The sequence below is a fragment of the Muscardinus avellanarius genome (assembly GCF_963383645.1).
Source record: "Muscardinus avellanarius genome assembly, chromosome: 5".
In the NCBI taxonomy this organism is placed as follows: Eukaryota; Metazoa; Chordata; class Mammalia; order Rodentia; family Gliridae; genus Muscardinus; species Muscardinus avellanarius.
In genome coordinates this window covers 63,277,694-63,292,909 of record NC_137790.1, presented here as the reverse complement: position 1 = coordinate 63,292,909, position 15,216 = coordinate 63,277,694, and the positions used below count along the sequence as shown (strand labels likewise).

Sequence of the window (15,216 nt, the reverse complement as noted above, 5' to 3'; positions counted from 1 at the left end):
TAACGCACCATCTTGATGTGTTGACAAGGAACTTGTGTAGCTCCAGAGTTCAACAATTCAGGAAGAGCTGGCTAACACGGTCTGCAGTGCCACATGTTCTAGCAGTAAAGAGATATCTTCCAGTAGCAAAGAGGTTTCAAGATATCATAAACATCTTCAAGTCCCTTGGTCTACATTTTTAGATTAAAGTCGACAGTGAGAAATGACATAGAAGAAAAAGTAACCGGTGGAAAGCCAAAGGCTAAAAACCATTGCCTATGGTATCAGCTGCTTAAAATACCCTCTCAGAGGGACCATCACAGCAGTAAAAATAAAACAAAGGATAACAAAAAAACAAACAAACAAAAAGAAAACAGAACCAACACCATGGCGAGCTCATTGACGTGGCACTCAGTAGGAATAAGAGCAAGAAAAAAAAAAAGGACTTGGAATACAAGTTCAGCACGTGTGCAGCTGTGGCAAGAGAAAGAAGAGAAAGAGGGGAAAAGCAAAAGCCAAGCCAAGCCAAGCAAACCACTTCCAAGCTGTGAAGAGCCTTGCAGGAAACACGTCCAATGGGGGAGGGGCCAAAAAATAGGTTTTAAGGAACAGGAAAGTTTTCATTTGCTTGATTTTATAAACAAAGAGTTAGAAAAAGATTTTTTGGTAAGAAGTTTATCCTATTCGTCTACAGTTAACAGCATCTAATATGCGATGGGAAGATAGCAGAACACTGAATCTGTCACAGGAGGGGGTCCCAGGAGGTCTTAAGAGAAAGAGACCTCAACCTGGAACCACTCAGGTTCTTGACATAGATCACAGGAAGAATTGCAGGACAGGTCAGTAAGCATGGCGCAGTAAAGATTTATTCAAGGATAGTAAAGGAATTCATACTTGTAGTGTGGGTGGCCCTTGCCTCTCAGAGAAGAGTTGATGTACCCAGGTTTGAGCTCTCTGACTATATATATGAGTTTCAGGGTTGGGATGTGGGATCCTCTGCAGACGAGCCCCTGTTAGATTTTGCTGATCCAGAAAAGGTATACAAACTTTCTTGAAGGTCAAGTCTCATAATGACAGAGTTCCATGGGGACCAATCTATACTTGGAGGTCAGAATGTTCCTCTTTGTTCAGTCTAGCCATTAATCACTCACGGTTGCATTGTGTAAATTCCTCATGTGGGTGACATTTTAATTAATATGTCTAATCTCCTATAAGTATACATTGAATGTTCTGTTTATCTTTAATCAAAGAAACAGTTCAATATAACTTGTCATGTTGTCAGAGGTTTCCATTTACTAAGGGTCTCTCCCCTGGGGCCAATTTTAATTTACCTATCTCAAATCTTAATTCTTGAATACAGACTAAAAAAAAAAAAAAGCCACAAATGCAATCCTCTTATCTTGTCAGTGGGAAGAATAAAGCTCAGAAATAGGATTTACTGAAGGTCCACAGGTAACGAGGGGTGACAGCACATGTATCCTGGTCCCCTTTCCCTATACATCCCAAGCGCCGCTCTGCCTCCTGGTTGTAATTGTCATTGCCTGCCTAATAGTAGAACATTTTCACTATGAAATATTTAGAAAATTCATAAAGAATACAGAAAGAGCATGCAAATCCAGCCAGAGTTATTGCTAAGTTTATCATATTTTAGAAACCACTAGTGAAATTATAACAAACTCCATAGTCTGTGACTCAAACAGATAAAAAATTGGACCTGAACTTATACACTCAGAAATTCTTATCTCAGCTATCGCTGATATAATTTGCTTTACTATTCTGGTTTTCAGTTTCTCATGAAAAAAAATGTGCATGTCTCTAATTGCAAATTCAAAACTGAGGGTTACTCTAGATATACTTGGGGATCTAACAGGTGAGCTAGATGATGGGTCTCAAGAATGACATAGATGACAAATGTGATCTTTTTTTTTAAATAATTTCTTAAAAACCATTGAAATATCTCTATTTTGTTAGTAATAAGGAGAGAGAAGAAAGCTACTTTTTGGGTTAGGATGTGAAAAAAAATTATCTTTTGGTACTAGGGATTGAACTCAGTGGCATTCTATCTCTGAGCTACACTCTCAACCTTACTTTACTTTTTATTTTGAAAAAGTACTTTACTATTTATTTTATTTGCTAAGTTGTTGAGGCTGTCCTCAAACCTGTGATCCTTCTGTTGCAGGCCCCCAAGAACCAGGACCCACCATGCATGGCTTGAGGTTCTTAATATACCCACCAAACACATGGAGTTTGATGTTAAGGGAAAAAGAGTCTACAATATTTAGAATGCTAAGTTATTTGTAACAAAATTCTTATGGAAATAAAAGCAATGAGTAGTTGGATTGATAAGAATCTATGAGTCCATATGGACATAAAATACATAAATAAGTACCCGGGCATGGTGGTGCACGCTTGTAATCCCAGCATTTGGGAGGCTGAGACAGGAGGATCACAGTTCATGGCCAACCTCAGCTACTTAGTGAGGCCCTTTGCAACTCAGTGAGACCCTGTTCCAAAATAAAGAATAAAAGGGCTGGGGGTATAGCTTGGAGGTAGAATGCACTGGGGTTCCATCCCTAGTACCACAAAAATAAATAAATAAATAAATTATATAGAAGAAAAAACCTCTTTCTTGTAGTAGAATGCCAATCAACAAATATAGAAAAAAGAATATTTTAGAAAAACACTACTAGAAAACCATTACAATAGTTTCTGATTCAATTAATAGACAATGGATGGTAAAACTAGCAGTAGCAAATTTGAAGCATAGAATATTTACATATCTCAGGTATTGTTTCACAAATTACTTTTTAATTATGAAAGAAAAATAGTAATTTTACAGTAGAGAAATAGGAGAGAAATTGTCTGAACCAAAATAACAAATGTTAACCATATTGGTAATAGAAAAGCCCTTAGGGTACCTCATTGGATGCACTAAGGATGCAACATTAATTTTGTGGGTGTTTCTGCCAAAAATGCATATTACAATTTATGTAATTTGAATATAATCTGCATATTAAATATCAGCATTATATTAATGCTAAATTTCTGATTTGGTAATTGTGTAAATGGCAATACAAGAAAATATATAAAAATCTGTTTATAGGAAGTACACATTGAGGTCTTTAGGGCCTAAGAAACACCTTGTCAATAATTTACTCTCAAGCCCTTCAGGAAAAAAGTAATATGCTTATCAGGAGAGAGAATGATAAAGCAAATCTGAAAAAATATTAGCAATTGGGCAATCCTGTTCTAACTTTTCTGGAAGTTCAAAGTCAATTAAAAACTTAAGGTACAGAAAAAGAAGCAATGAGTAGAGAATTTTGGAAAGATGGTGTTAAATGGAAAGGTTATACTACTGGGGAAAATTGACCTACTAGATTTAGTCTGATAAAACAATTGGATTTTAAAGAAAAAGAAAAGTCTTTCAGGATTATAGGCAGCAAAAAATGTAATTTTATTATCACTTTTGCCAGAAGACAAAGAAGTAACAAATTTAAAACTCACAGAAAATGTTCTATCTTTGAAAGATTTTGTATTCTTGGATTTTATATCCAGTTTAGCAGAACTCAAGTACAAAGGCTACAGACAAACTGTTAAGAAATTGATTGGGCCAGGCATGGTGGTGCACACTTGTAATTCCCGCGCTTGGGAGGCTGAGACAGGAGGATTGCGAAGGTTCAAAGCCAGCCTCAGCTACTTAGTGAGGCTTTCAGCAACTTAGTGAGACCCTGTTTCAAAATATAAATATAAAATAGGGCTGGGAGTATAGACCGGAGGTAGAAAGCCTCTGGATTCCACCCCCAGTACCACAAAAAAAAAAAAAAAAAAGAAATTGATTGGACTCTGGGAATTCTGTTTCCATGACCTCTTTGTGAGTTATGTCTTGGAGAGTAAGATGTGGACAATCATGGTGAACAGAGGAGATGAACAGAAGGACTAGCCCAGAACTTTGGATGTATCTGAAGACTAAATGCTGAGGAAGACAGCACAGGAGAATGAACAGAGTACATGAGAAGTAGAATGAGCTTCATTGGCTTCTTTTAGGGATTAAATAGGTGTTTAGATTCTGAGGTGGAAGAAAGAGAGGGAGATGTCAGCTAATGTCAGTATCACTCATCATTGAGAACTAATAGACAATAGGCAAAAATAGAGGATGCTAAGGGCATTATATAAGAGTATTAGTGAACTTCCGGGAAGATGGCGACCGAGAAAAGCGGGGCTTAAGAGTCCCGCTAACAAACAATCTCCATTACCACAAAAAGAGCGCCTTTCATAGCCAGAAAACACCATCAACAGAAAAACAAAAAAACCACCAGGCTCCAAAGAGAAAGCGGACTGAGAACAGAGCTCAGGGCCACAGAGGAGACACACGCGCCCGAGGACGCGGCAGCAGCGCCATACTGCCGGAGGCACCGGCGAACTCAGCGGACGGCTACAGCAAGCCGAGGTGAGCCGATGCGGAACAGCCAGGCGGGATCTTTCGGCGCAGACAGCATTTAAAGCTCCCAGTGGCTGAGCTAAGCACACGCTGCAGGGATTCAGAGTGGAAATCAAAACCAGAGAAGAAAAAATACGCCAGCCTCATGGCCGAGGGCGTGGCAGAGGCGCCATATTGCCACCGGCGGCAGCAGCAGCAGTGAATTCACCGAGTCCAGTACAGCTACATCTACGTACTCAAGAACAGTGAGTCAAATTGCGGGCCACAGAGGAGAAATCCCAATATTGTGCCTCCTGGGACTTGACCCAGTGAGGGAGTGGTGGTGGCAGAGATATCACACCATAGGAGAGCGTGCAACCTGGCACCCCTCATAGTTTAAAGCAGCCTCTATCGACTCCCTGGGTCGGAGACTCTGTGATACAACCCAGTAAAGGAGTAGTAGGGTCTGAGATAATACAGACTCGAGATCCAGAGCACCTTAAGTGAAGCCATAGTGACCCAAGGGAAGAACCCAGAGAAGGCACAAACCTCCGAAATCATGGGAAAGAGGAATAACACTGAAGTAATGAATGTGCACAACCCCACAACATCAGAACCTGATAAAACAGAAAATCAGAGATTTCTAGAAGATCAAATCAGGAAAATAACTGTAGAAATAATAGAGGTGCTTCGAAAAGAACTCAGAGAGAGCCAAAAAGAGATAAAGGATGCAATTAATGAAGTAAAGGCCTCAATTCAAAGCACAAACAACCGATTAGACCACATGGAGAACAGAATCTCGCTCTTAGAAGATGAGCAATCCAAAAATGAATGCATAGTTTCTAATCTAGAAAAAGATATCCAACAGCAGGAATCTGACATTGAAGAAATATGGGCCCATCTTAAGAGAGCTAACCTAAGAATAATTGGAATAGAGGAGGGAAAAGAAAGTGATACCAAAGGGATCAACAATCTCTTCAAGGAAGTAATAGCAGAAAATTTTCCAAATATAGAGCAAGAGGTTGATACACAGATCCAGGAAACTTATAGAACTCCCTTTAGACAGGATCCGAGAAGAGGATCCCCACGCCATATAATTGTCAAAATGACCAATGTGGAAGCCAAGCAGAGAATCTTAAAGGCAACAAAAACAAAGGGCCAAGTGACATTCAGAGGCAAACCAATTAGAATCACTCCAGACTTCCCAAACCAAGTCATGAGAGCCAGAAGGGCTTGGAGTAACATATTCCAAACTCTGAAAGAAAACAACTTCCAGCCAAAAATTTCCTATCCAGCAAAACTTTCTATCAAATTAGATGGAGAAATAAGAAGCTTCCATGACAAACAGAAACTGAAGGAATTTATGTCTTCAAAACCAGCGCTAGAGAAAATACTCAAAGAGATTAACTACAAAGAAGAAATAGGTAACACACACCAGAACCAGAGAAACAAGAGTTTCCATCCAACAGACAACTAAGATTGGTTATCTGTGGAGATTCATTATTTATGTTAGTCTTTTACCTATCTCTAAATTGTATTGTTTGCCTTTATTGTTGTTAATTTTTAGGATTTCTAGTTGGAATATTAATATACCTTCAGATATAGCATTTGGAAATATTTTATCCAATTCTATTAGTAACTTTTAACTCTGTTTACATTGTCTTTGGATATACAATATTTTCTTTTATTTTTTAGGGAGTTTGTATATTCTTCTGTTGCCTGTGCCATTGAAATCATATCCAAGAAATCACTGCCAATTTCAATGTTGTGAGGTTTTATGACCCAGATTTTCTCCTAAAAGTTTATAGTCGTAAGATTTATATTTAGGTCTTTTATCTAGTTTGAGTTAATACTTGTATGTGGGATTAGGTAAGGGTCCAATTTTATTCTTTTCCATGTAATTATTATTTTTCAACAATATTTAGTTAAAAGATTATTATTTCCACCACCAAATCTTCGTGGAAACCTTGTCAAAAATAACTTGACAATATAGGGAAGAATTTAGCTCTAGGCTTGTATTTAACTCCAATGGTCTATATATCTGCCTTTAGAACAGTACTACACTGTTTCAATTGTTGTAGCTTTATATGGTTTGAAATCAGAAAATATACATCTTCTAGCTTTGTTTTTGCTTCGAGATTGTTTTGGGTATCTAGAGTCCATATTCCATATCAGGATAGATTTTTTTCTGAAAAATAAATATATGATAGTTTCACCTAAAAAAAAGAAAAAAATATTCTCTGGTAAGAAAGAAAGCAAAAAGAAATATTGAAATGTTATCTTTAAGTCATCAAAAGCTTGGTATCAGACAAATGAAACTGTTATGTGAGATTATCATTTTTAATTTTGGATAAATTGCTATAATACTAGATGTCAACCACTAAGCCAAGCATGGGAGGGAGGGATGGGGAGAGAATGGGGTGGGGATCGGGTGGGGGCTGACTGGGAAAAGTGTGCATGTATGTCTACAAAAGTTTGTATCCCACTATGATGTATGAATACAGTGCACCAATAAAATAAAATTAAAAAAAATCTTTAAAAAAAAAAAAAAAAAAGAGTATTAGTAAAAAGGAAACCATTAGAACAAAAATGAAAATTTTGTTTTAAATGTTTTATTTTATAGGTCATATAATTTTAAATAATTATCAATAGAAGAAGAGAAGAAATAAGGTGCATAGGATAAAGATAGAAGCTAGATTTTTCTGGATATTTCATATTTTGCAGATTTTTTTTATAAAAAGCAATCCTGAAAATTGGAAATAAATTGGAACAAATTTCCTTTCCTTCCCTGAAAGGAATGACACAACATGACATTGAAACAGAGTAATTTGACTCAGCATCATGATGAAATATACTCTAAGGTTAAAAGGAACCATCAAAGTAAATCCTAAACTGTTTCTAATAATCTTACTGTTGGTACTAAAGTTAACACTGTTATCTAAGTGGTTGGTTGTATATTGTAGGATAAAGTAAATAAGTAATGTAAGTTGATCTAGTTGAGAACCATGATTTGGGGCATAAGAGGAAGAAGGTGGAGATGTACTATCAATGATGTTAAGTAAAACTCCTGCATTTTTGAATTTTAATTGGAAATACAGTAATGAGCCATGATATACTGTCTCCCTCCATGCCTGCCTTCTTTAGTTTTTGTTTTGTTTTGTATGAACTGGAACTCTGGGGCGCTCTACGTCTGAGCTATACCCTCAGTCCTTTTTTTATTTTTTATTTTTTGCCTTGAAGCAGGGTCTCACTAGGTTGCTGAGAGTTATGCTAAGTTGCAGAGGCTGGTTTTGAATCTTTGATCCTCCTGTCTCAGCCTCCCAATTACGGGCATTGCAGGAGTGCCCCACCACATTCAGTGATATATGGTATCAAAGTATTTCTTAGCTTTGTCCACAGAATGGGCCTTGATAAAAGTTGCCAGTCCAATATATGAAGATATTACTCCAAATTCACTAATATGTATGGGGAGGGAGGAAGGGAGAAAGGAGAGGGAGGGTGGGATGCAGAAGGAAATACACCAAGGGGTGTGTGTGTGTATGCATGTATCACACTGAGTCTCATAATGATGCTTACTTGCAATGTACTAATAAAAGCATAAAAAAGTTGCCACTCCATTAGCATCAAGGGCTCTGGTCCCCAAAGTGTGGTCTCTGAAAATCACTTCTAACTCTGAAGAATCTGGAGAAATAGCTGATTGCAGGTTGTGGAAAAGAATAACCTTTCATACAATATAATGAGGAACCTGTCAGAGAGTGCTTGGGTTTATCAAAAGAATTCAGGTGCCAACTTGAATTGGCTTTCACTGGCCAAAGATGAACAATTTGAAGTTAAATAGGGATTAAAAACAGAAATGGGTTGAAATACACTGAATATATTTAAATCCATAAGTAATAATTGTGCTGAATAATATTTTATTGATCATTGTGATAGGATGCTAAAATACCAACTCATTATTCTGAAATTTGATAAAGTTTATTACATATTTCCTTTATAAACAGTAGTTTAAGGCACCCAAAAAGCTGATGAGAAGTTCCTCATTATGAAAGTATTCCAGTTCATAGCACTGATAAAGTCTTGCCAAAAAAGAAATCAGATATATTTATATCATTAAAAGAGTAAAAAGAAATAGGTGAAGGTAACTTTATAGAAGTTTACTTTTTGCTTTTTTATTTTTTTTAATTTTTTTCAGGTGTGGGAATGGAACCCAGGGGCATTCGACCTCCGAGCTATACCCTCTGACCTATTTTTTATTCTTTATTTTGAAACGCGTCTCACTAAGTTGCAGAGGGCCTCACTAAGTAGCTAAGGCTGTCTGAGAACCACAATCCTCTGGTCTCAGTCTCCTGAATGCTGGGATTGCAAGCGTGCGCCACCACACCTGGCTATAGAAATTTATTTAAGCAGCATAGTGGCACATGCTTGTAGTTCCAGAAGTTGGGCGGCTGAGACAGTAAGATCACAGATTCATGGCCAGCCTTAGCAACTTAGTGAGCTTCTCCACAACTTAGGGAGACCCTGTTTCAATACAAAAAATAAAATTAGGGCTGGGGTTATATCTCCAGAGGTAGAATGTCCCTGGGTTCAATCTCCAGCAACATACACACGCACACACACACACACACACACACACACACACACACACACACACACTAGCTTATTTGACTAAGTATGTCTGAAAATATTATCATTTAAACACACAATAAAATATTAATGACACATTTTGTGTTATTTTAAAAATATGATCTACAAAATCTGGTGTATATTGTTCACTTAATGGTACCTCTCAATTCAGACTAGTCACACTTCAAGTGCTTGATAGCTACATGTGGACAATAGCTACCCTATTAGATCACACAGAGAATTCATTTCAAAATCCAGCACATAATTTTAGGCTAGGCAGGCAAAAAGTAGGTACTCCAAATTAGACCCACATGAGTTGCTGAATAACCTACGATATGTTAGTGCTTCAGAGCCATAGAGAAAAATGCAGGAGGTGATGGCAACGGACTGAATGTCTGTGCTCTCACCCACCTACCCAAATGTACACACTGAAACCTAAACTAGCAACAGAATTTGGAAACAAGGCCTTTGAGAGATAATTAGATCACAAGGGTGAAATTGGTACCATTGTAAGAAGTGGCACGAGAGATCCTGCTTCTGTCTCTGCATGCTTGGCCCTTTGTGGACACAGCAGGAGGGCTGTCTACAAGCCAGGAAGCAGGTCCCATTATAATGGATCTGCCAAGGGGATTCTGGTAGAGCAAAACCAACCATCCAGATAATGTGCTAATGAGACTATTCTTTTCTCTGACAAACATTAGTCCTATTCATTAAGGGGATATGGGAAAACAGCAAAGAAGCCTTTTTGGCCTCAGTACAAAAAGATCCGGCATTCCCCATACAAGATGGGGATAACTGAGGCTATCACACTCACATTTTAAATTCTTCTAGGTAACCGGTAACATATAGTCATCCCTCAGTAGCGGTGGGTGATTTGTTCCAAAAGCCACTATGGATACCAATGTTGGAATGCTCAAGTCCCTTTTATAAAATGACCCAGTATTTGCCCATAACCTATATAACTCCTGGTATACCCTTTAAGTGATCTCTAAGTTACTTATAATACCTAATGCAATGTAATGCTGTGTCAAAGTTGTTATACTCTATTGTTTAGGGAATAATGACAAGAAAAGGTCTGTAAATGTCCACTGCAGACACAATTGTTTTCTTGACCATTTTCACTCTGAGTTTGGTTGAATCCATGGACATAGAGCCAACAGATAAGGAGGACTGTCTGTACCTACCTGGCTGTTACCACTGGAATGGCATATTTCATTCTTTATGAGGCTGTATAGGGTTTTGATTCTGGATTCAAGAGACCAGTATGACTGGTTTTAGATACATAAACATTCATTGGTATTAACAAAGCCAAGGACTGCTCCTTGGGCATAAAAGGCATTTATCATTAAAAGATAAATGCCTCACTTTAATAGGCAAAATAAAAGAGACAGTTCCAGGGAAACATTTCAAATTCTATGGCAAACACTGAATTCTGTTATATCTAGCACTGTGGCTAGATTTTTATTTCGGGATTCCTTATCATTGTCTAGATCAAATAGAAACATCTGGTTGTTGCCTCCACCTGTCTCTATGAAAGAATTCTCATTTCTAAGTAAACCTGAGTTTGTGCCCTCTGTCCCAGTCAAACGTATCCCAGGTGACTTTTCCAACAAGGTGACTTCCTTCTAGTGTGGCTAAACCCTGAGGTTAGAGAACACCCTGTTTGCACAGTGTAACCCTACCCTCCTTAAAGAAAGTCTCCAGAAACTTCCTTTCCAGAGAAATGAAATGAACCTGATCTTGCCTAACCCACACCTGCAATCACTATGTCCATTCTTCTTCTTCTTTAAACTAGTCTCTCCATTCTTTCAGAGATTGTTTTAAATGGCAACTTCATATTTATATTACTCTGCCTGGAAGGCATATGAGACTTTTCCTTCTGCCAAGTTCAGCTAACTTAGCCTGACATAAACTTGGCAAAGTGTCCTCTGTGGTAGCATTTGGCATGGGAGATGCAGTGAGGGTTAGGAAATATTAGGAGCAAGGGCTCTTATGGGTCCTTCCTTTCTTTCCCAAAACCTAGATTTAGAATAGACATGTTCATCCAAGGCAAAGGCAAAAGAATGGCATTTCGCTCAGAGTGAAAATGGTCAAGAAAACAATTGTGTCTGCAATGGACATTTACAGACCTTTTCTTGTCATTATTCCCTAAACAATAGAGTATAACAACTTTTGACACAGCATTACATTGCATTAGGTATTATTTTTCTCTTCAGTCGTCTGAAGAGAAAAAAAAATTATAATAAGACCCTCTTTTTTTTCTTTCTAAACCACAATCTTTCCTGACCAGAGAGAGGTGGTGGGAAATGGTCCTGCAGGGGAGCGAGCCCTGCCTGACTCAAGTTAGAGGAAAAACAGTCATGTTCAAGCTCTGCTCTGAAGATAATAGGTTGTTATTATTTCTCTTTTTGTGGTATTAGAGACTGAACTGATGGGAGGGTCATTCTACCCCTGAGCTACCCACTTAACCCTATATATTTTTTTTTTAAAACAAGGTCTTACTAAGTTGCCGAGGGCCTGGCTAAGCTGCTGAGTCTGCTTTTAAACCTGAGATACTTCTGTCTCAGCCTCCCAAGTACTGGGACTACAGACATGTGCCACCATGCCTGGCTCATAGTTTCAGCAGAGATCTTTAGTGGGTTTGGAGTTAGCAATTGAGGCAAAAACTATTCAAGACGGTAGAGTAACATTGAGTTAGAGGGTGGAGGCGATTATGGGACAGGGAGGGGGTGGCCAAGTAGATGGTGACAAGGTCAGGTCTGGGGCAGAGTCACTACCTTGAAATCGCTACAGCTAAGGGATTGCTGGTAAATGGTCAGTACAGTGTTGCCTGGATTTCTGGTTGAATCTCTCACCCATCATTTACTGTGCTGTCATTCCCTTGGTTTATTCCAAACCTTCAGTAAGATTCTACCATATACCACAGCCTGTGTTCGTGACATTGGGAGGCAGGGCTGCGGGTATCCAACCCACGGGGCAAAACAGATCAAGAAGAAAGGAGACCATTAGTAGAAATTGAGAGCGATGGTTTAGGCAGACAGATCAGTTAACTGTCATCCCTAGAGAAATCAACAGGAGTCTAGGTGGAGAAAAGGGAGAATTTCTCATAGTAAGTGGGTTGGGCTTCCACTTTCTCATTTTCATATTGAAAAGTAGTCTCAGAAAGCTGTAAGGTTTGATATCCGGTTTATATTAGTGCACACTGATATTAGAATCATTGAAATACTTGCTATCTGTCAGTCACATGGTTTTCAATACGTATTTCTCAGCTGAGTAACATTTTAATGGAAAGTCTGTCAATCTTTTATTGTATTATGCAAAGATGGTTTAAAAATGAATTATCACCATTTTTAATAAGATAAAGGGCTTTTTTTTTTTTTAAGGGATGTCATTATGTTACCCTGGCCACCCCTGAAATGAAAATCCTCCTGCCTCAGCCTCCTAAGTAGTCAGGATTATAGGCATATGTTATCACACCTGGCCTCAATAAAGGGCATATCAATGCATGGACAGGCAAAATAGAAAAGACATAATAATTTTTTTTTTGGTGGTACTGGGGTTCCTGGAAGCCCTTCTATCTCCGGGCTACACTCCCAGACCTATTTTTATATTTTTATTTGGAAACAGGGTCTCCTAAACCAGCGCAAGCAGCTGGCTTCGAACCTGCGCGATCCTCCTGTCTCTGCCTCCCAAGTGCGGGGATTACAAGCGTGCGCCACCACTCCCGGCTGACATAATAATTTTTTAATGAAAAATAATATTTTTATGGTTTGGTCTGAAATGATCTCACATCTTTCAACCTATTACATTGAAAACAATATATATGTATATTATTTTAACTTCAGCTTAAAGATTCTCCAGATCTTTGTTCACTTATTTATTCATTTTTGTAAAGGAATGTCATAAACCTCTATGTGCCAGGCAGAACTCTAGGTAATGAGATACAGAGACGAATACTAGGAGACCCTTCCCTCAATAACTCAAGGTTTACTAGGAAAGTCAGGCAGGTGAGCTCACCTGCGCACAGGGCAGCCTGTGCAGTAGTAGAGGGACTCACTTGGTACTTGCGGGGAGGGAGGCAAATGCAATCAATATATTAAAAGCCGTGAGTCTATCTAAGCAGAACGGCAAGAAATAGCAAAGCCCGAGGCAGGATTTACTTTGCACATGTAATCTTACCAATGATTCAGGGTGAAGCTGACACTCTGCTCCAGAGAGCATGAGTTTTTTTGTTTGTTTGTTTTGTTTTTTCAGACTTATCTATTCCCAGGGAACCACAGGGCTATGAATAAACTCCATATGCAATATATTAGCTGGCTTTTAGGCACCTAACCCTGGATAGGAAGAAGTCAGTTATGTGGGGTTTGGGAAGTAAATCTGTCCTCTTCCACTTGTTTGCAATGGACAGGGTCTGCCCACAGCCACTCTGCTCAGGACAGTCACACACCCCAAAGGTGATGGGAGGCTGGGCCAGGTGAGGGCTGAGCTGCCTCGGAGAGTGGCACAGGGTTTGGTGCCAGGCTGAAGGAGGAGTACTTGCGCTACTTCCCTAGTAGAAGAGACCATTGGAAGATGTCTGGGAAGAGCAATGGGACATTGGTCTCTCCTGAGCAATACAAAGCAAAGCAAGGAGGTTTTCCAGTTGTGATCTCGGATGAGAATCAGAAAGGGAAGCATTTGGTGGTGTCCCAATCATTCATCTGGCTTTGGAATTTCCCAAGAGTATGCTGGTACAGTAAGGGCTATATAAACCCATTTATATGGTAAGAAGATCCAGAGCAGGGAGGTACACTGGTGTCTCTCTCTCTCTCTCTCTCTCTCTCTCTCTCTCTCTCTCTCTCTCTCTCTCTCTCTCCCCTCTGTTTGCAGAGGGTACCATATTAGAGGGGAGAAAAAGGTAAACTCTATGCATTTTTCTTCCATTATATAACCAGATTATATATGTCAAGGGAACAGTTACTGGAACAATTCTCCCCCCACCCCTTGTCTCGCCTCAACTCTTGTCAGAAACAGGTCTAGAACGTTCACATTCATCCCAATTTAAGATCAAACCCTCGGCGGACCCGGCGATGGCTGCAGCGCCAGTGTCTCTGTCCTGGTCCCCCGGCTTCTCTGAAGCACAGACTGGGACCGCGTGCAGGAAGCTCAGGAAGTGACTACCGAAGACACAGAGGTTCTGCGGCTTCAGTCCACTCTTATTCATTCTTAGCGATTTCCATTTTAGAGTCTGAGTAGCTCTCCTTCCCCTCCTCTCGGAAACGGGAGGGTCTAGGGTTATCCCACCGCAACGAGGTTTCTTCTCCGCAGGGGATGCGGAGCAGAGGTTCGGTTCCCCGCCCCTCCCGCAAACCTAGAAACCCAGACTTTCCTCGAGAAAGGCCCCGCAGCGAGCCAGGACCCGCAGCAGCTCCAGGGAACCGCGCCTTTGCAAAGCCCGGGGCTGCCGGCGATCAGGCCAGGGTGGGCGCGAGGTCAAGCAGGGTTGGCCCCGAGGCCGGCTGCGGCAGCTCGGGCAGGGCACTGGCTGCTGGTCAGCAGACAGGCCACGAAGGCTTCCAAGCCCCAGCGATTCTCGGGGAGCGGGGCTCTGACACCTGTCAAGTTCTGGGAGGCGGGCGAGGGGCGCCGGTCTTACCTGGCCGGGCTGGCTGGTGTAGTTGAAGGAGAAGATGTTCTCGGTGCTGAGGCTCACCACCCCGCTGTAGACGTGGTCGAAGTCGGCGCCCCGGGCGGGATCGCGGGGGTCGCGGCGCGGCGCGGGGGGCTTCGGGGGGCGCCCGGCCGCCGCCCGCAGGAGCCAGGGCAGCGCGCACAGCAGCAGCAGCAGCCGCGGGCAGCCGCGCATGGTGGGCGCCGCGGGGAGCGGAGCCACCCCGGGTAGGGGGCGAGCCCGAGCCGCCCAGCCCCTCCACAGCCGCCCGGGGGTCGCGGACGCCGCCTGGCAGCGCGCTGGAGCAGGGCCGATTAAATAGAGATGGGCCGGGGTCTCCACGGGAGGTCACGGGCGGAGGGAGGAGGTGCCGGCGAGGTGCGGGCGGGGGGCGCCTGCTTTCCCCTCCGGCTTCTCAGGCTCCCCTTTCTCATCACTGAGAACCCCCCCCCCCCACTTACCCAGACAGAATTTCGACCGATTTCTTCCCCCTCAACCTCAATAGAACACCAACGAAAAAGGCATTGGAGACATTAGGGGGGAGACA

The 15,216-nt window shown here is 41.1% G+C and overlaps 1 protein-coding gene across 5 annotated transcripts in view; it reads right to left on the bottom strand.

The window, feature by feature from the left end:
- SIDT1 (SID1 transmembrane family member 1) overlaps positions 1-14,864 on the bottom strand; it is a gene marked incomplete at both ends in the record, with an annotated part of 113,001 nt that extends 98,137 nt beyond the window's left edge. For all 5 annotated transcript variants that reach the window (XM_080696713.1, XM_080696712.1, XM_080696714.1 and 2 more), the window contains one exon: positions 14,655-14,864. In XM_080696713.1, coding sequence (XP_080552839.1) covers positions 14,655-14,864 — 210 coding nt within the window. The remainder of the gene's footprint in view (positions 1-14,654) is intronic.
- Positions 14,865-15,216: the final 352 nt, after the last annotated feature.